The following is a 20,670-nucleotide window of genomic DNA, read 5'->3' on the forward strand; positions in this document are numbered from 1 at the left end:
TGTGTGTGTGTGTGTGTGTGTGTGTGTGTGTGTGTGTGTGTGTGTGTGTATGCGTATGTGTGTTTGTCTTTATGTGTATATGTTTCATAATTTATATTGTAAATAATCTAAAACACAAAATTTGAAGATCTTAATATAAATTGAGCTCATTCATTTATTTAGAAAATATTTAAGCTAGTTACAATTCCTCCATAAAAAAAATTATTCAATGAACTTCAGGATCCATTCTGTCCTGAAGTGCTAGTCTCTCTTCTTGAGGAACAGTCTAAATGAGAAAAGGATTCTTTGGAGTCCCTCCTAATAGCAATGAAGCACACAGATACTAGGCATGGCATTGGGCTTAGATTTGGAATTCCTGAGGCCTCTTTGACAACTGTCCTTTGCTTTCTATGAACACTGATTCTGGCTTTTTCTGGGGGACTTGGGCTTACCTTATCTTTCACAGATGGTTTTACCCCTCCCATCTCTTTAGTCCCCTGAGATTAGTCTCTTGGCCATTGAGTACTTATGCTGACATGTTCTGCCTCAAGGCTCTTTCCTTAGAGTTAATAGAGCTCTGCCTCCTGCAGGTTTCAGTCAGGGTCATGAACTTTGCCTTCAGATAACTGGCTACTAAGCATCCTCATGACCGAGGGTGAATGGAAGAGCAGAGTCTTCCATTTTTATCCTCTCTGCCTACAACTACAGGAAGCTAGGTGGTGGATGAACTCTGGAAGGAAGTGTTCCTTTGCTCTCCTTGTTCTGCTTTTGTCATGTGCAGGGACATTTTTTTTTCTTCCTTGTGAGCCATGAGCCTTGCCCATCCATTCACACCCTATTCATTGTTAAAAAAAGCATCCCAAGACCTCAAGTCACTTACCTATCTATCTATCTATCTATCTATCTATCTATCTATCTATCTATCTATCTATCTATCTATCTATCTATCTATTGTTACTTGTTCAATATAGGTAGGATGACTTTACCTCATGAAGACAAAAATGTCCCATTAATGAGATATTTTAAATACTATTAATGAGGGCCTACCTTTAAATTTAATAAAAATGCTATAGAATATCCTAGTGACACATCTGAAATACCACTCCTAAAGATGACAACATTTGCTTTTCTTTTTTTAATTATATATTTTCTTTATTTACATTTCAAATGTTATCCCCTTTCCTGGTTTCCCCTCTGAAAACCCCCTATCCCGTTCCCCCTCCCCCTGCTCACCAACCTACACACTCCCATTCTTGAACCTGGAATTACCCTATACTGGGGCATAGAACCTTCACAGGACCAAGGGCCTCTCCTCCCATTTATGACAATACTAGCCATTTCCTATTTTACAGGGTATCCTATCTTTTACCTGGAACTTACTTTCAACTCCATCAAACATAGCTGGTAGCACCCAATGTTCCTTAGTAGGAAATAGTATTTTGTTTGGTTCTGATCAATGTTTATTGACATCTTTCCATATTTGATCGTGACTTTTCTCTAGCTAATAGCTTGAATGAATTGGCTTAGCCCTTCAAAGTCATCCTCTTTAAGGAGAGTCAAAGATATACAGGAAGTAGTATTACTCCTTAATAACTCTGGCTTATGCATATATGAAAAAGGAGAATATTTAGAGAATGAAAGGAGAAAGTGTGTATAAAAATGAAGAAGTGGAAGTGGTGTATACTAAGTCATTATCAATTCTCATTTATTTTATCATTTTACTAACCCCTCTCATTTTATAGCCCTTTAATTATATGCAGTATGTATTTGTATTGTTTTAACTATATTTGGCCTATTTGACTTTCTCCAATATTCAACAAACCTTGGGAACAGGCATTATTTTGTATGTACTTGTATGTTTATGAAGATATGATGACCCGCAGCTTAAGCAGGATCAAGTATATCCTACAAATGTATTCATAACAGAAAACACCCCAGCCCACATACTCCCAAAGGAGATTAAAATGCAAGCTTTTTAAATGTCACAAGACATTACTGTATTAAAGTATTTTTTTTCTATCCAACTCACCTATAGAATATCCAGGTAGCAAAATATTTAATACATACTGAAGTAAACTTTGAAAAATTACAGTGAATTTGGACCATTAATTAAAATGTATATACTTAGTTGGCAAAGACACTATAAAATCCATTTTATTTTCAAATGTGTGGTACTCTGCATTTGGGAAGAAATGATAACCTCTAGAGAAATCTTATCATTTCAAATTTCTTCATTAGGAATGATACTAATTTATACTTCAAACTTTAAGATACTTTAAAATGTATTATCCTGTTTGATTTCACTAATCATCTATAGCAAAATCAAGTATTTTCTGTCACATTTAATAAATGATCAACTTGAATTCCAGTGTGATTATATTGTCCATGCTTATCAACTAAGAATAAAAAAGACGTCTTCTGAAATTGAGTCAATTTATTTTTGCATTGTGGTTATTCCCTAGTTGTAAAGAGAATTTTTGGTATAGTGAACTCTGCTAGTTATACTGAAACCAAAGGTAAATCTCTTTTAAATTTTTCTTAATTTTAAATGCCAGAAATAACCAGTCCTCAGAATGTACAACAGTATAGTATACATTATAACTGACTCACTCTTTAGGATGTTAAGTCCCTTGTTAGGTTGAATTTCAAAGGCTGGTTGAGTGAAGACAATGGAAGATATAAGTAATGGAAGGCTGGGCAAGTCATTAGATAGTTCTAGAAGCAATATTTCTGAAGAGTATGTCAGTTTACCTACCTGCCATTGATGTATGTAGAAGCACATTTTGTAATCTAATGACATTTTCAAGATTACTTCTCTTAACCTATTTATTTTATATCCAGAAGAATTGTTGATAGGAAGGTCCACATCTATTTCTCTCATACAGATTGATGCACTCTCTCATTCACAATTGATAATTGCAAGTTTGTGTTGTCTTGACGGATACAGTCTTGTATGAAGCACTTAACCTCTTCATCACTTTATGTTGGGGGTTTCTGACTTCAGTCTGCCTCAAAGGATGATACATTTCTTCTTTCCTACCTCATCTGTCACTTGCTATTCCTCATGCTTCACTACCATCCCTCCCTCTCTGGAGATGTTCATGAATCTCTTACCTATTGAGGTGTCTGCTCCTCTTTATCCCCGAATCCCATTGTCAGATTTCTTTAACTTGAAAAGCAAAAATAGTATCTCCAGCTGTCATTGTTCTTTAAAGTCATCTTCATGGAATGTATCAGAATGGTTGTTTGTAGCCATGCCTATGTACATGTCTCTATTTACAACCTGGTAATTCTGATAATCTGGCTTCACTATGGAAACTTATATTTATAACTCACATGCAGTTTATCATATCAAGTTCTGCCATTAATATGTAACCTTTTTAAATTATAGAAACTATAAATAGTATCCAAAATTACCCTCATGAATGATTTTTCTTATGAGATATAATTTATACATAAATGTTCAATTTGTTTTTTTTCTTCCTAGATTCTTTTCAGAGTGTGCAACATCACAAATGTAATTCCCAAACATTTTTGTTACTTTTCTAAAAGCCTAGAATCTTCATTGTCTTCTTGTCAATTGCTTCACTTAAGTACTCTGTCACCCCAGAGATCCCCTGTTCCAAGCATGTACCATGAAAGAGCATCTATTATGTGATATTCAAACTCTTGATTTCCATTTTTTTCTATCCTATTGTGTTCAAAGTTGATCCAATGTTATACCATGTTTCAGTATTATATTCTCTTTATGGACAAGTGTTATTTCACTTTATAGATAATCCATATTTTATGTATCCATGCTTGAGCTGATGAAAATTTGGGTTCTTATCTTTTGACTATTCTATAATATTTTTATCAACATTGTATGATCAACTGGTAACTTTTATTTTTCTGTTGATCAACCACTTCCTCTCCCTCCCTATATCCAATACTTCCTTTGTCTGGTAAATACCATTCTATTCCCAAATTCTTTAATATTCATATTTTTATTATTGTCATATGAATGGAATTATGCAAAGTATGTATTTCTGTAAGTTGGTTTATCTCAATTAACACAGTTAATCACCTCTTTTTATGATTAAGTAGATGTTTTTATTTTATGTGAAAGCATTTTCTTTGTTTCTTCATTAATCCATGGCGATTTTTATTGTTTTCATTCTATGGCTAATATGAATACTGTTGCAATAAATATCCTGCTTGAGAGGTGTCTTCATCAAATTAAATTCATTTCCTTATGAAATCCAGTTGAGGGATTAATGGGTCATATTTTAGCTCTAAAGTTTTAAATTTTAATTGGCCTTTAGACTGTTTTTCCATAATGACTTACTAACTTACATTCTGTCAAGAGTAACTGAGATTATCTTCTTAATCTCTTTGCCAGCAATTGCTCTCTTTTGTCTTTTGAGACTACTTTTTATGTTGGCCATGATACCTCATGGTGACTTGCTTTGATTTTTCAGATCATGAGTGGTATTTATCATTTTTATTTGCTTGTTGTCCAACTATATGCCTTATTTTAAGAAACATGCATCTTTATTGCTTGTTCAATTTTTAATTAAGTCATTGTTACTGTTGGGATGTTTGAAGCACCTTTATCAAAAAATCTTTTGCCTGTAGATATGTTAGTTTCCTAATAGGCTCTCTATTTTTCCCATTGGTGTACTACAGCTTCCTCACTGTTCACAGCCTCTCTTTTTCATCTCCATTCAACATGTCCCTTGACTTTGGGGCCTAGAACTCCCTCTGTCTTCATTTCCTTTATTAGTGATCTTAACAATCTATCTTTCTCCTAATCTTGTCAATCAATTGTCTCTGGTCACGATGAACCTATGTTTTTGTAGAGAAAGTAAACTTCACCACCTCCTTCCCTCAGTCCACTTCTTTCTTCAGTCTTTTCCTATCTAGTTTATGTTCTCCTAGTTGACCACAAACGTTGCAGTTTGGAGTCATTGATAACTTCTAGTTCTTCCCCTCTTAGCCAAATCTATAATCATGCTAGTATTACTTTCTCAGTATCTCTTGTGACTCTTATTTTTAATTAACGTTATTTGTGACCTTTTGACATTCAACTAGATATTCTTTTTCAAAACAATAATGTCTTTGAAGGCAGACACGGTGTCACATGACGTCTGTCTCTGCAAGTCTTCAGGGCTTAGTCATGTGGCTGATGACATATATAGGAACTTTAGTGTTAGGTAAAATCATGCCTTTTATTCTTCTAGTATTATTTATATACTGCATCTGGAATTATCCTTTTAAATTGACAAGAAAAATCCAGAAAAAGAATATCCAAACAATAGCCTACATTGAGATAATTCTATAATTATATATAATATGAAGCATTTATTCTTCAATCGATGTCCAAACAACAACAACAACAACAACAACAACAACAAAAGATCCTGGGAGTGGAGAGATGGCACTGTGGATAAGAGCTGGTGGTTTGACTCCCAGGACCCATAAGGTGTCTCATATCCATCTGTAACTCCAACCTCAGGAGATCTGTCACTCTACTGGCCTATGCAGGACCAGGCATGGATGTGGTACACAGACATGCCTGCACACAAAATTCTCATACAATTATTTTACTTTAATTTGTAAAAGATATTACCCTCATAATGAAAAAGTGACACTAAAGTATATTGAAAACAAAAACAATTCAATTCAAAGCATTCTTGAAAAAAAAAAAACACTAAAATATTTTGTCACTGAAAAAAACAATAACAAAAAACCCCCACAAAATACAACACACATTTCTGGGGTATGTACTATGCAAAAAAGCATGTGAGAAAATTGTGACTAATGAGTAAAATTGATGCTAATTTATTATTTCATTTCACATTTAAGAATTTTAAAGTTGGCAGAATCCCTTTATGTATGAGTGATTCATAGTTAGGACTATTGTGGTTAATATTAGTGTTCCATTGATTAGCCCATAAATGATTCATTACCACTGACAACACAGGAGTGGATAAAAGAGATGGTGTAGCCTGGCACTTGGTACTATTGCTGGCAGATTAGCGAATGCCAGCACATAGGAGAGGGGCCCATCCCATTAAATTAAGTACATGATTCCAGACTGGAAGGAACCAAACCCACCTCAACCATTAGTTCCTATTTCATAAATGGGTGAAGACTTTAAAGCTATACTACACTATAATACTAATACTGAGTTTGGTCGTGACTCATGAGGACTTCACTGTTCTTTCTGAAGATGACTTGTTGACCCAAGGCAGAGTCCATGCCTTGATTTTAACCCCCAGTGGGTCTTCTAAGTCTGGCATCTGATTGGTAAACAGGAAGCTTTGACAATTCATTACTCATTCCTACTTTGTCTAAAATATAAGTGATTTTAGCCTTCCAATTTGGCCTCATTGTGATACACAATATAAATCCAATATATTCACACATTTATGCTCTAACTTTATACAAATGTACTGTAGAAAATAATTATTTCAAAAATATTTTTTAATAATTATCTTTTTTCCCAACAAACTTAGCCTAATTATGTATCATGCATGATCAAATGAGGGGTCAATAGCGACAGATGCATAATTTCACTCTGATAGATTGCTGTTTGAAAATAGGTTATGACAATTAGATGATTAATCTCCTTCTATTAAATAGCGCTATGAGACTTCAGATCACATTTATCAGTATATTCTCTTTAGCACGAACATAACAGGAAGACAAGCAAAACAGAATAGAGATTTCTACTCTGATAAATAACCTAAATATACTTTTAATCAACTGCACTTGAGGGAATAGCTAGAAAATGAAATTCTGTTTGGAGACTTAATGTTCTGTATTCAGAATAATATGTTAAATGTAAAATGTTTCAAAAATTAAAAGATGGGAGTTTGGTGAGTGGAAACCCTTTTGGGGTACTGTGTATCTGTAAAGTCTACACCCTGTGTGTCAGTATACGGGGGAGTGCCTGTGTAAACATTCTTGTTTCGCCAGCTCCACATAGTCAGTTCTTATATCGTATTTCTTGTGACCTCGCTATCTGAAACCAATTACAGGAGATCCATTTGGACTGTTTCTATTTTCATAAGAAACCTAGGCAGCAGTGTTTTTCTCGGAGATGAATATCAACATCAAATATGCTTCTGAGTGCTTTGTTATTTATGTTTCAGAGAGATTTTGTAGCCTTCAGCTCTCATGAATGTGTCACGCTGTGCTGTTTATACATTGAAGATATTAATGGGCGTAGATGTCATTTTTCATTTTAATGTTTCAAATGCAACAGGCTGATAGGTTAAGCATTCCTATTTTTATGGGAGGAATATGAATGATGTCTGTTTCCCCTTAAATGTACATATATATTTACCTAGAAAAATATGTTACTTATAAACCTTAGAATACTCAATATTTTGGTTTTCTGGTTATCTCCAAACTACACTCAAGTGATTTTATTTCTGGAGAATGTTTTCAGAGTTCCTCAAAAACAAATTATATACAAAAACTTGACAGATTTGTCTAGCGGTTCCCAAAGCCTTTCACCTTAAATTCATATTCACAGTGACCTGTTCAGCAGAGTTATGATTTTTTTGAGACTCATCACACCATGAGGTTAATGCCATGTGAGACAAGTGACACGCCTGAACTTTGCTCCCCTTTCAAAAATTTAGCTTACTTGAAATTGTGCAATAATAGTTGGAGTTGATATTTTCTCTAAATATTTTAGAGAACAAAATGCACTCGGTTCTAGAAAATGTGCTTTCTTACACCTTTGCTACTACCAAAGGCGTAACTTGAATCTTCTCACAAACATTTTTATTATTTTCTAAAAATATTTATTACTATTCCGTTTTGAGTGCATCCTCTCTTAAGCCTCTCTGGCCTTACTAATATTAGGTAACTGTTATGGAAGGCACACCCTTAATTCAAATCCAGTGTGTCTTTGGAACTCAAACCCAGTCTGGCTGCCTTCTCAAGCTCTTACTCATTCAAAAAAAAAAAAAAAAAAAAAAAGGCTCGGTCTTTATTAAAGAAACATTGTAAACAGCTCTTGGGTTTCTGTTCTAAATTAATTCTAGAGGAGAGAAGCACATGAGGCTAGCTGGATCTTAAACTTCATGAGGATAACTGGCATTTACCTTTTCTACTCATCAATATAAAACCAGCAAGTCATTTTCCAATTAATAGTTTGTGTAATTCGACACAGTACCTTATATTGATGAAAGTGTTTTACTTCATAACCTTTCATCTTCTGAACAGTGACAATACTAAACCACAGGAGTGAATGTCTCAGAGCAATTGTTTATTGAAATACAGTCCTAGGATATTGGGAATAAAAATGTCATATGATGTGTGCGGCTAGAATATAAACTGCCAGAGATTTCCACTTGGGTATGTGGCTGAGGCAAGCTTGAATCCTTGGGATTTTTTTTTGTTTTGTTTTGTTTTTAGGGTTTGTTTATTTGTTTGTTTGTTTGTTTGTTTTTGGTTTGCAGGGGTAGGGGTTGGTTTGGTTGGCTGGTTTTATTTTCCCATGTTTTATGTTTATCACAGCAATTGATACTACTCCAGCAAAGAATGCTGGACTAGGCAAGTGACTCTTAATTTTCATAACCACTTGTATTGGATGATGACCCTCAAGTATCTAAATTAATATGAAATAAAAATACCTAAAGAGGCACATCTTAACTGGATGCCCTGTGAGCTGCCATTATTATTCCCTTAGCGGGACAGAGGTGTATGCATCTGTCTAGTCCTACTTTCACGAGCAGAGGTTCTAATATAGAGCTTTCTAGAATTTTTCTGTAGCCACTGGTGATCAAATATTATACTGGTTAATTTGGGGTGTTGAGATGAAGGAACATCATTAAGAAAAAACCAGAAATGTGGACAAAGTGAGCAAGCCCTATAAGGTTGTGAACCAGATGAGTGACTGAACTCTCCTCCACTTGAGACTTTAATTCTGTGACTGGGAAATTGATTTTTGGTTACTTGTCACCAAAATGAGACACCAAGTGTTGATACAGTCAAAGATTTTATCTGGCTTTAGAACCTTGAAATTGTGTTAGAAATGACTGACCGGGTGACCAGGATATTATAAAGGTTTGAAGATCTATCAGGTTCCAGTGGCATTTGTAAGAACTAGAACATTATTCGTGAATAAGTATGCCTTCTTTCTGTGATAGGTATATTAACTCGAAGATTCAAATATATAAGGATTATGACATCTTTCTTCTAAGTCCTGAAAAATATGGAGTTGCCATCTTTGCAAGTGAAAATGATTTATTATGATATCTTGTTTTCTTTTCCCACAATTTTGTTCATTGTTCATTAAAGATTGATATTTTTTTGACAGAAGAGAGATACTATGGGACACTGGAATGCATATTATTCTGGAAGGAGGGTGACCTTGAATGAAGCATTCATAAATAGTGTGTGGTCTTAAAGCAAATGACAACTCTAGACCTTATTGTTTGCCCATTTGTCAAAATGAGTGCTTCATATTCTCCTATTTCTAAAATTCCTTTTAGTACACATCATTATTGTTCCAAGATTCTAAACAGTGTTTATTAGAATAGTTCAAGTATAAGAGCATATCACACAAACATGCATACACACACACACACACACACACACACATTCACACATATGTATATATTTATAAGAGAGAGATCTCAAAGGGGAAATATGAGAAAAGTAATTGTTTTTATTGTTTTGTTTCTTAAGATTTGCATAGGCACAGTTCAAGCTTCATCGTAGTAATATCAATTTGAAAGTTGACACTCATGGTTAATTTTATAGGTCACAATTGAAAGGGGGAATGTAAAGTATTTAAAATATCAAATGGAGTTTTCTGGTGAGTTTTATGACAGTAAAATAGTCATGGAATTAATTTGTGTTATATCCTCACATTGAACGACATCATAACTTAGCTAAATTCACTGGCATGTGCATTCTTAGCAATACTTACTTTGACTTGTAATTATTTCAAAAGTTTGTTGTAGTTTTTTTTTAACACACATGCACAAAAGGAAAAATCCTCACCATGGGCAACTGTGCTTCACAATGCAAAAGCAGCGCTTGACAGAGGTGCTAGATCCTGAGATGGGAAGACAAATGTGTGTTGTTGGGAGCCGGTGCTGATACATTCTGCTTGTTTACCTTGGCCTCTGTGTCTGGCTGCCTTCTCAGAAAACTTGCTTGGAGCCAGACTGTAGCAGCCCTTTCTCTGTCTTTTCATAATTGATCAGGGGATGACTGCCTTCCCTGAGGGTTAAGACGTGGCAACTTTTTCTGTTTGCTCAGCATCTCAATGCAGTAGTTCAAACATTGTTCACACCAGCTGGCAGTGTAAAGCCATATGCACATCTTGTCAAAGCAACTGTTGTCATGGATACTAGAAACTCACTCAAAAGCCAGATCATTGATTCCAATCAAAATTGTACTTTTTTTTTAATCAGCTGAGAATCTTAATTATTATAGGAGAATATTGATCTAACCATGTTTTCGGACAATGGAAGAAACATCTTGTATTCTAAAACAATGTCTAACAATATCAGACAATGACTTAGTTTCATATATCAAAAATTTTCATTATTCCCGTTGACGGAACTCAGTTGTCAAAAATTAATTTTTAAATAGCAGCTCTCAAAAACTTTTCAAAAAATATTAGTTTAATACTGCTAACTCTTTAAGTAATGTACATTGCATTTTGATTCCAGTTTGTATAAGTTCATATAGTCCGATTTTCCACTCTGTCCCATCTATAGGAAAAGAATTCTTAGGTTACTTTCTTATGTTAGGATTTGGTTTTGCTGAATGTGTAAGAAAACATAAAAATAAATGAAAACATCTTCTGTTTTGGTTGGTACTCTGTCACACACAGAAACAAGCCTGATTGGCTGAGTGGTAATCTCTTTGTTCTCTGATTTAGCTAAGAATGCAAATGAAACCCACTCAATTTTATTTGGCATTAAAACTGCACTTTATTTTGTCAAAGGAGAGGGTTTTTTTCCCCTTGAATTGTAAGTACAAAGAAAAAAGTGTTTTTAATCTTAGTGAAAATCCTTATTAATTCACTTTCAAGATAATCTGATGTTGATTTGTCAAATTTAATTACAGCTTCCGGTAACACTTGAAGTCTACTGCTTTTGCTTCAAAATTGTAATATGAAAATGCAAATTGAATGATAATTTGAAAGGGAGTGGGCATTTTAGGAACACTCAGAGACAAGGTCGTGAAAATGAGGTTGTTGACGCAGTTTATGATCTTCTCTTCTTGAAGCACTTTCAACAAATTAGATTTACGTCCTGCAGGATTACATGCATCTGTAGGATTTTGGCTAAATGTGTACACATATGTTTTATGTGGGGAGTGTTATATATAAAGAGAAAAAAAGAATAATCATGTAAAAAAGGTGAAAGTCCTCGCTTCTATTAAGTAAAGAACACCTAGCAATCCATTTCATATTTTAAAAAGTATTTAGCTATTTTCTCTCTTTTACTTTTAGGCTCTCCAGGCAGCAAGACAACTTCTGTTACAGCAGCAAACAAGTGGACTGAAATCTCCTAAGAGCAGTGATAAGCAGAGGCCACTGCAGGTTGGTAAAGCATGCCTGTCCTTGCGATCTGTTTTTAATGATGCTCATAACAACAATGACAAATATGCAATACATGTCATATTTATATGAGTAATTTGTGCATTTGCACATATTGATCTTATTAGTTCTGAAGGAAAATTCATGGGAGTTTTGCAAAGAGGACTTTGCAAATAATTTTATAGATTTCCAAGTTCATTCTTTACAAAATGTTAAGTAGGAATGTTACATATAGGTATAACATATTTTGTGTGAATTCCTTCCTGAACATTAATGAGATTTTGTTCTTTAATAGGTTATAATGTGAATATTAAAGCAAAGCCATGGTGAAATGGTATGGAAGGAAACAAATCAGTCTTAGGCAACCTTCTGCAGTAGTATCCAAGTAATCAATACAGAAATCCTCCCTGATTGAAAAAAATTCTGTTAGTTTGCCAAGGACCTGTTACTGTTGCTGCAGTTATAAGAACCCACTCTGGTACTTGCTGTCCTTATTTACTGTGTGTGTCCTGTGAAACCGGTGGATGTATTCATGCAAAAGGAACTGGGTGTTACATAAATAGAACCACTATGCTTATGTATAGTCTTCTTAACCAAGATATATAGAATATTTCCCTAGGGAAAATATTTTAAAGTATTTTTTCAAGTTGTCTAGTAGGTAGAGTGTAGAGTTGCACAGACATTTCTCGCAATGTTTCTCTGAGCTTTTGAAAAAATAAGCAATCCTTTCTCCTGAATCATTTGTTTTATATAAGTGTGTGTCGAATAAGGCAAACTCTATTAGTTAGTTCTGTAGTTCTTTTGTGTAGCATTTTTTTAGAAAAATACTCTCTCTTCATGGCTTGTCTGTTTTCACATTTATGTGTACTCACAGAATTTAGAGCCTAAGTTTTACATAATGGTATTCTGAAGCTTAGCTTCTATTGAAGAAAATTTTAGGCTACTGATCTATTTAAAAAAAGAATCTCTTGCTACCAAAAAATGAATAAATAAATGAATTCATAGACAGAGTTGAGAAGAAAATACATTTTCTTTGTCACAAAGTCTTTTGCTGCAGGAGAAAGATAAGAGAAGGGGGAACTCAACAGAAAGCAAGGGCCACACCTCTGCAAAGACTGGAAACGCAAAACCTTCCAGAATTTAATATTCTTTTCAACATTTCACAATTGCATAAGATTTTGTTTTACTTAATAAGGGGTCCTGGGGAGGACTTTTCCTCATCAATAGCCATTTCTCTGCCCTAGTTATCAAAGAAAATGTGATACTACCATAGTTATTGGACTCCATGAAACCCTCCTGGTCTTAACAGAACAGGGCAAGTTCATACAACAGAAGCCAAAGGAGATGGCAAGTCAAGCAGAGACCCTTAGTATGGATGGCTTCAGGGTAGTTTCTCACTTTGTTTTTGGCATGGTAAAACTGATTTGATGTTGGCAACATAAGTCAATGATTGAAGAAGGTTATTGTTATGGGAGCCAGACAATACTGTGAACTAATGTATATTTTATATTTCTTCACAACATTGAGGATTTGCAGTTGCCCCTTCCTCTTTGATGATCAGATAATGGATGCTTCTTTCTTGCTGGGTGTCAGGGTATCTATGGAACAAACGGCTTAGGTTTTTGTTTTTGTTGTTTTTTGGGTTTTTTTTCCCTTTATTATATTGTTTACAAGTCAATATTTGCTATTTTGAGTAACTAAAATGAATATATTTTTGTTTAAATTACAAAAATGTACAATGTAATATTAGAGGCTTTGAATGACGAGTGTGTTCATCTGTCAACTGTTAAATAAATCAGTTTGAGCAGAAATACTCAATTTCCTTGGTTGAGCAGGAAAGATTGATATAAAAAAAAGCATTGTAAATATTCTTTAGCAACTGCAGTTCCTAAACCTACTGGAGACTCACCTTTGTCACCTGTATTTTGTATTTTGTGAGCATATTAGTCTTAACACTGCTCCAGTGTATAGATGATAAGAACATAGTGCTTTAGTATCATACGGTGCTTAATGGGATCATGCCAAATGTCATAGGAGTGAGAAGTCATTTTTATGAATGACAAATTAGAAATAATGAAGTCTTACTTTTCCTCCAAAATATGCACTGTAATTAATACAATGTGAAACTGAAATTTTAATATTTCATGGTACTTGATAAGATTAGCAGGTGTAGACATGAAAAGATGGTACTATAAGTTTAATCAAAACCTAGCTGTGTTCCACACTAGCATATACATCTATTTTTAAACAGAGATATCAATCAATGCTTACCCTGGTCTCTGCAAATATTATTAACATGAATTGTATTTGTTTTTAAAACTGGAATGTATTTGCTAGAATTTTTAATCATGTGGTATGAAATTAGTATTTTAAAGTGTCTTTATATGGTTCCTTCATTGTCTACTTTTTCTCATAACAACTCAGAGCGTAGCAAAACTTTTTTAGTATAGTAGATATGGAATACATGTTAAATTTCTGAACATTATTTGAAACTGCTCAGCAACACTTGCAAGGTGAATGTTTGATGTCCATAGGTAACAGCTTCCTGCCATGTCTGATGGAATGCCTTAGAAGACCAGAGTAGATGCTTTATCTCGTTCTTTTTTTCCAAATTTGTTGTTCAAACAGATGTTTTATGAAGTTTGCAATAAAAAACACATCTGATAATAATTATTTAATGGCTCAAGTCACAGGGACATTACATAATTGCTTGTTCAACACTCACCCAAATCTGTAAGTCTTAAAAAGTGGGGAAAGATTTGAAGTGCAGCATACTAGTTTATGTCAGAGCCACATTTATATCAGCTCTCTTCCATTCTCACTTTCCCATTTCTGTGTAAAGTCTATGACACCTGTCAAGTGTTTGCCATGGCCTCAGTTCCTTTATAAGTATCTAAGTGAATATCTATATTTAAAATATGTTTGCATATTCCATTTATTATGTGTTATACTGAATAAATAGGTCCAGGTATTAAGTATATCACTTACTGAGATACTGACTAAATATCTTAAAAGCTGAGATGACAGGGCAGCTGACATTCACCTAAACAGCACCACACATGATTTTTCTTTCCACTGTTACTATGTCCCAGAAAACACTGACGTTAGACAGCAGAAGACTGCCTCATATATATGTGCTTTATTTGTTTTGCTGAGGGCATTGTCTACATGTGACATACTTACCATGATCCATACTGAGGAAACATAGTCAACTAAAGAATTTAATAGATTGATTTTCATGAAACTGATTTCTATGATAACAGAAAGACACACACACACACACACACACACACACACACACACACACACACACGTCTGCACGCGCACACACACACCATGCATGTACACACACGTACATTTCAAAAATCTAATATTTTAATTTTTTATAAAACACATTATCAAAACTGTATACAATGAAAAGAATACTACACATCCTTCGTAGCATAAGTCCTTAGGTACTCAGTCAATAATTCATCACCGTTAAAATAGACCCTAGAACCATGCTATATAATCTACATCTGGGATATATTTACTAAAGTATGTATTTTTGGCCATTCAGCCATAACTTTTCAGTATTTCTAACTATTATAATAAGCTAAAAAAATTATTCATGGCTAGAAAAACTACTGTGAATATTTAAGGATTGCTAAGAGATGTCCTCTGTTACAGACTACTCTGGTGTGTATACTTCTCATTCATGGAGCATAACTATAGTTAGTGTTTTCTCTCCAACTAGACTGTCCTGTGACAGGAAGAGCTGTCTAGCTCATTGTTAATGTTGACAGTCATGTTGACTGTTGACTGTCAACTTGCGTAGATGTAGAATCACCTAGCAGACAGGACATCAGGAATACCTTTGAGGAATTATTTAGATTCAGGCAGCCTCTGGGCCTGCTTGTGAGGAATTATAATGATTAGATTGATTAAAGTGGGGAAACCAACCCTAAAATTAGGTGGTGTCATTCCCTGGGCATAGAACTAGACTGCAAAATAAAGGAAAGAAGTATATAAGCACTAGTATTCATGTCTCAGCTTCCCATACTCCCAACAACCTGGCCATCCTCCTCAAGCACTTGTCACCATGCTTGCTCTGCCATGATGGGCTAGCACCCTCAACTGTGAATCAAAACGAATGCTTGTTCCTTAATCTGTTTTTGTCAGAGTTCTTTATCACAGCAAGAGGGAAAGTAACCAGCATAGGAACCATGGATTTTCTGTTCTAGTCTAATGCCTGAATTAGTCTCTGCATTAAAAAAAAAATAAAATCAATAGCTATGGGGTAAAACCATTCCTGAAGAGGTGATTGTCATCTGTGAGACTGAAGTTGGGCAAAGAGAAAGAAACCTTCATTCCTTCAGTATGGGTTGAATGATTATCTAGTTTCCAGTCCTCAGGGACTTAGGATGCAGTTCACATTATATTAAGATTCACATCCAAAATACTAGATTTTATGCCAGAGTGGTACAAAAAAAAATTGAAAAGAAGAAATTGTAAGTATTTGAAAAAAGGAAATTGTCACCTTGATCAAGCTTGGGTTTACAAAAACTTTTCTTCCTGGGTATAAAGAGAATGAAGTTTGCACTATTATAGGTCTGTGGTTGTGTTTGCAAGAACTTGGTTCAATACCTAGTACAGTACACACACAAACACATGCATGCACATGTGTGCGCACACACACACAAACACATACACACAAAGTTAGCTTTAAAGAAATGGAACTCAATAGCTAAATAAAGGAAGGGCATTTTTGATGGAGCAAATTTTAACAGATACCATCAAAAATATAGAAACAGAAAATGATGAAACCTGGTTAACTGAAGAAATTGATAGTAATTTCTGAATAGCATTGAGATGCCTTAAGGAAAGAACAAGACTGGGTTAAAAGGCTTGCTTTACTTACTTATTGTGACTCTGCCAAATGCCTAACAAAAACCACAAAAGTGGGGCTGGAGAGGTGATGTGGAGATTGAGAATGAAACCATGTTTGGTTCTTGGCATTCCCTCAGGTATCTCATAGCCACCATCAACTCCAGATCCAGGAGATCCAAAATCTTTTCTATGATATATACATATACATCATCATCATCATAAACAACAATATAATGCAAAATAAATTCTAAATAAACAAGTAAAGTGTGGGGAGCTATGGTTGGTTCACAGCTTCAGAGAATTCAGCCCCATGTCCTTGGGCAGAGCATCATGGCCTCAGAAGCATGTTGCAAAGGAAATTTGCTTACATTATGGTTATCCAGGAAGTTTATAACAGGGAGAGTGGGGTATAATCAAGGAAAAGAGAGAGCAGAGGAGACCTGGTCAAATCACCTTGGAACTTGAACTTTTAAGGAATGTCAGGGAATGTAGAATTCTTTTAAAGACAGGATTTGTCTAGTGTGTCAAAGTATGCCTACAAAAGCCAGAACTTTTGTGTTCAAAGACGGTTTAGTTAAATTAAATGTTGGTGTTTTAATCTACCCTTTTTTATCAATTGCAGTTAATTCTTAGCATTTGCAATATTAATATGGGCAGTAATGAATGGGAACATCATACTTTCAAACTAATGTTCCAGGAAAATAGAGAATTAATAAAATGCACTTCTTCTCAATTTACTACGAAAGAAAATGTATGTAGCGTAAATTAAATGTGGAAGAAAATTACTTTCTCAGAGGTCAGGTTTCTCCTTCCTTAACTACACAGGTACTTGTATCTCTCTGTAATCTGTTAGGATTTTAAGTACATACTCCCTGGACTTCTCTACCTTAACTAAAGTGAAAGGAAGGATAGAATAAAACACTAATATTGTTATGGGACCTCTCCATAGGATTTAAGACTTAGGCTTTGAATTTTATCTTAAGATATTTGGTGGTGTTGTAAAAGCTCAACTGAATGACAGCATGGCGAACAGTCTGAGTACATGATTAAAGACAAAAAGCAAAATTATTTAGAACTTTACTTGCATTTAAGGCTGCGTTTCCTCAGTGGAGTCTATTCCTATCTATCAGCCTATGTTCTACATTGCACTTGACTTTCCTAAACACCAGCCTGCTAGTTCGTTTTCTCTGTTGTATTCTTTCTTCCTTTACCATGTGTTCATCATAAAATCTTCTCTGTTCCTTTGATCTTGTAGGAAGGAGGAAATTTATGATCAATTCTAACTTGAACCTAAAGAATATTCTAGTCATAGTTTTATCCATACATGATAATACTGTGTTGATTCTTATAATCCAGTGTCCAATGTTTCGTTTTTATTTTATTTTACATGAAAAAGAGGTTTCTTAACAATTTAAGTTATAGTTTTAGTATGAATGCAACATTGTTCTTGTTTCTCTCTGTTGCTTAGAAGAACCTGGAACCCAAATATGTTTTATAATAATAGAACTATTACTTGACTGAAATTTATAAAGCTTACAGATCACTAGAATGATATGATCATTTGCTAAGCCCTTTAGGAATCCCTCTAAAAAATCAAAAAGAATATACATGCCATAATTTCTCAGGACAGTTTTATTAATGGCCAGTTCATCTAAGTGCATCTTTTACTGTAATAATTACATCTGTTTTAATAATGCTGTATTTGAAAATATCAAACAAATGGGTAATGAATGGTTTTTTCAAAAGTATTTAAGTCATTCTACCTTAATGTGAAAGTCATATAAGCACACGATGAGAATATAGCTTGAGTTTTAGGTTAAATTCTTGTTGGACATTCAGGTGTTGTCCCCAAAAACACTTAATATATTTTTGTGATTTGTGAGTTTTCTTTAAAAAGAATAAAATGCTATTCTTTGATGAGATAAGAAATAAGCCACTCATGAGAAATAATTATAGTAGACTCTTGATATTCTTGAGGTATGTATCCTGAGATCATCAGGGATTTGGAGAGTTAAGAAATTTTCATTTCAAAACTTTCTGGTGAAGGTGGTCAGCCTTACCTCCAAATGCTGTTCTGTCTCAAGGAAAATACCATGGTTTCATGCCAAGTGTAACACAACAGATTTACAGTATTCCATAGAACTTGCCACATTGCTCATTTCAAATACACACACAAATCTGAAATTGTATGCATGTTGTAGGCTTAACTGAATCATGGAGTCCATGTAGAATAGGCAGAGCAGCATTTGTGATAGCAACTTCAGGATAGTGTAAGATGTAGGTCATCTCTGTGAGAGACTAGCAGACAAGACCATCCAGCCTCTAAGATTGGTTGGATATTTCATGACTGGAGGACATAGGAATGAGACACAGGAACTTTAGAATCATAAGCAGATGATATGTGTCTTTAACAGCTAGAAAAATTAAAGGCTCTTGTCTACTGGATTTTAAAAATGTAGCATCAATCAAGAATATCTGATGCAGACAAGTAAGTCGCCTGGACTTTCTTTGTTGATACGGTGTATAGATTTAAAGAGTCTTTATTACCTTTCTCCCTTCTTAAGTATAAATATCAACTAGCTTTCACATATAACCTGAAGGTTCTTTGTAATCTTCCTGACTTGTCTTAAGGATGCAGGAGAAGACAGTGGCTTAGGAGAGAAAAGACCTCACAGAAGGCCAATACATGAGTGGAGCCTTTGTTCCCACAACCACCAGTTACTGACTAGTTTTGCTTTAGGGTTCGTCTTTGAGGATTCAGTCCTCTCAGATAGAAAGCCTCTGTTTAGCTCCAGAATTGAACTGAAAGTCCACAGTCACATTCAGCTGTGACTCATAGAAAGGAGGGTTTCGTTTTTCTTTCTTTCTTAAGTTTTGTCATGTGGCCATGTCTATTCATGTAGTTTTATTGCAATCCACATAGAACCTCTTTAGTGAGTGATTAAACATTTGAATAACACAGGATTCCTTTGCACACTATATAAATTCTTACACTTAGGATGCTAACACTTACATTGCTGTAAAAGCTGCCACCTTGACATCCTCTACTCTTGGTGCTACTGCACATTCTTAAGTGACAAATCCAAGAACACAGTGAGCATTATGATGTGCTGACATGAGCAAAATCTGTTGTATCAGAGAGATTAAATTAAATTCTTAGACAGACTATATCTGCAAAACCATTTTTTAAAAAAAGAGCAAATGGCAGATTTTTCTGTACACTCTCCTCTTCATACTGGTCAGTCATGGAGTAAAGTTTTAAAACATTAATTCATAATGAATCTGCACAAAACTGTCATTTGCTAAGCTAATTTTTATTGAGGTTTCCCTTTATTCATGGGCTCATAATTTTCACCATCAATAGCTGTGATAACTTACCTAAAGAACGTTAGAGAATGTTTATGACAATGGATTTAAAACCTAAAAAGCTTTCTTAAAACTGTTTTTGAAAAACATGTTCCAGCCCAGTGGGGATGGAGATGGAAGTGGGAGGATAGAAAATCAAGATGCTGTACATTCTTTTTTTTTTGCCTCCTGAAAGTTTCCAGGAAATTCCTAAGTAGTTGCTCTGATGCTGAGTGTCAGAACCATGAACTTCACTTCTCTCTCTAATGGGAAAATGTTCCTCTGTACTAAAACTTGTTGAACTTGAATTCTAGTAATATACCGAGTCAGAAATATCATCTTTTGTTTATCTTTGGTTTTGTTTTGTTTTGTCACGGAGCCCAGGCTGGCTTTGTACTTGCTATATAGCCAACGACGTTCTTGAATCCTGATTTTCCTTCTTCCCCCTCCCAGATGCCAGGCCTGTGCCATGAGGCTTGGGTTTTGTGATACTAGATCCTGAACCCAGGACTCTGCCTATGCTAGGAAACACTCTACAGCCTGAGATACCACCCAGTTGGTGGATTGCTTTCTAACCAGACAAAAATATACTGCCCTTCTGATATCCCAGGTTGCCTCCTAATTCAACAGCAGTGTTCATGTTGCTGATTTCATTAATTTCCTTTTGAAATGTGAGCTAAAGAAAAAGTGAGCCTACTCAGCCTTCTTGAGATGCCACTCTCTAATATATTATTTTCAAAATCATATCTGACAATACTATCAGCATCTTATTTTTACTAGTTCAACAACTCACGTGAAATTATCAGTGATGAAAATATCCTATTATAAGAAAGAAAGAAAGAAAGAAAGAAAGAAAGAAAGAAAGAAAGAAAGAAAGAAAGAAAGAAAGGAAGGAAGGAAGGAAGGAAGGAAGGAAG

At 34.7% G+C, this 20,670-nt stretch overlaps 1 protein-coding gene across 1 annotated transcript in view; it reads left to right on the plus strand.

The window, feature by feature from the left end:
* Foxp2 (forkhead box P2) overlaps positions 1 to 20,670 on the plus strand; it is a 255,090-nt gene that overhangs the window by 91,699 nt on the left and 142,721 nt on the right. Inside the window, exon 3 of the mRNA XM_021191123.2 lies at positions 11,453 to 11,542. Within this exon, the coding sequence (XP_021046782.1) occupies positions 11,453 to 11,542 (90 nt within the window). The remainder of the gene's footprint in view (positions 1 to 11,452; positions 11,543 to 20,670) is intronic.

Source organism: Mus pahari, chromosome 2, assembly GCF_900095145.1.
Source record: "Mus pahari chromosome 2, PAHARI_EIJ_v1.1, whole genome shotgun sequence".
In the NCBI taxonomy this organism is placed as follows: Eukaryota; Metazoa; Chordata; class Mammalia; order Rodentia; family Muridae; genus Mus; species Mus pahari.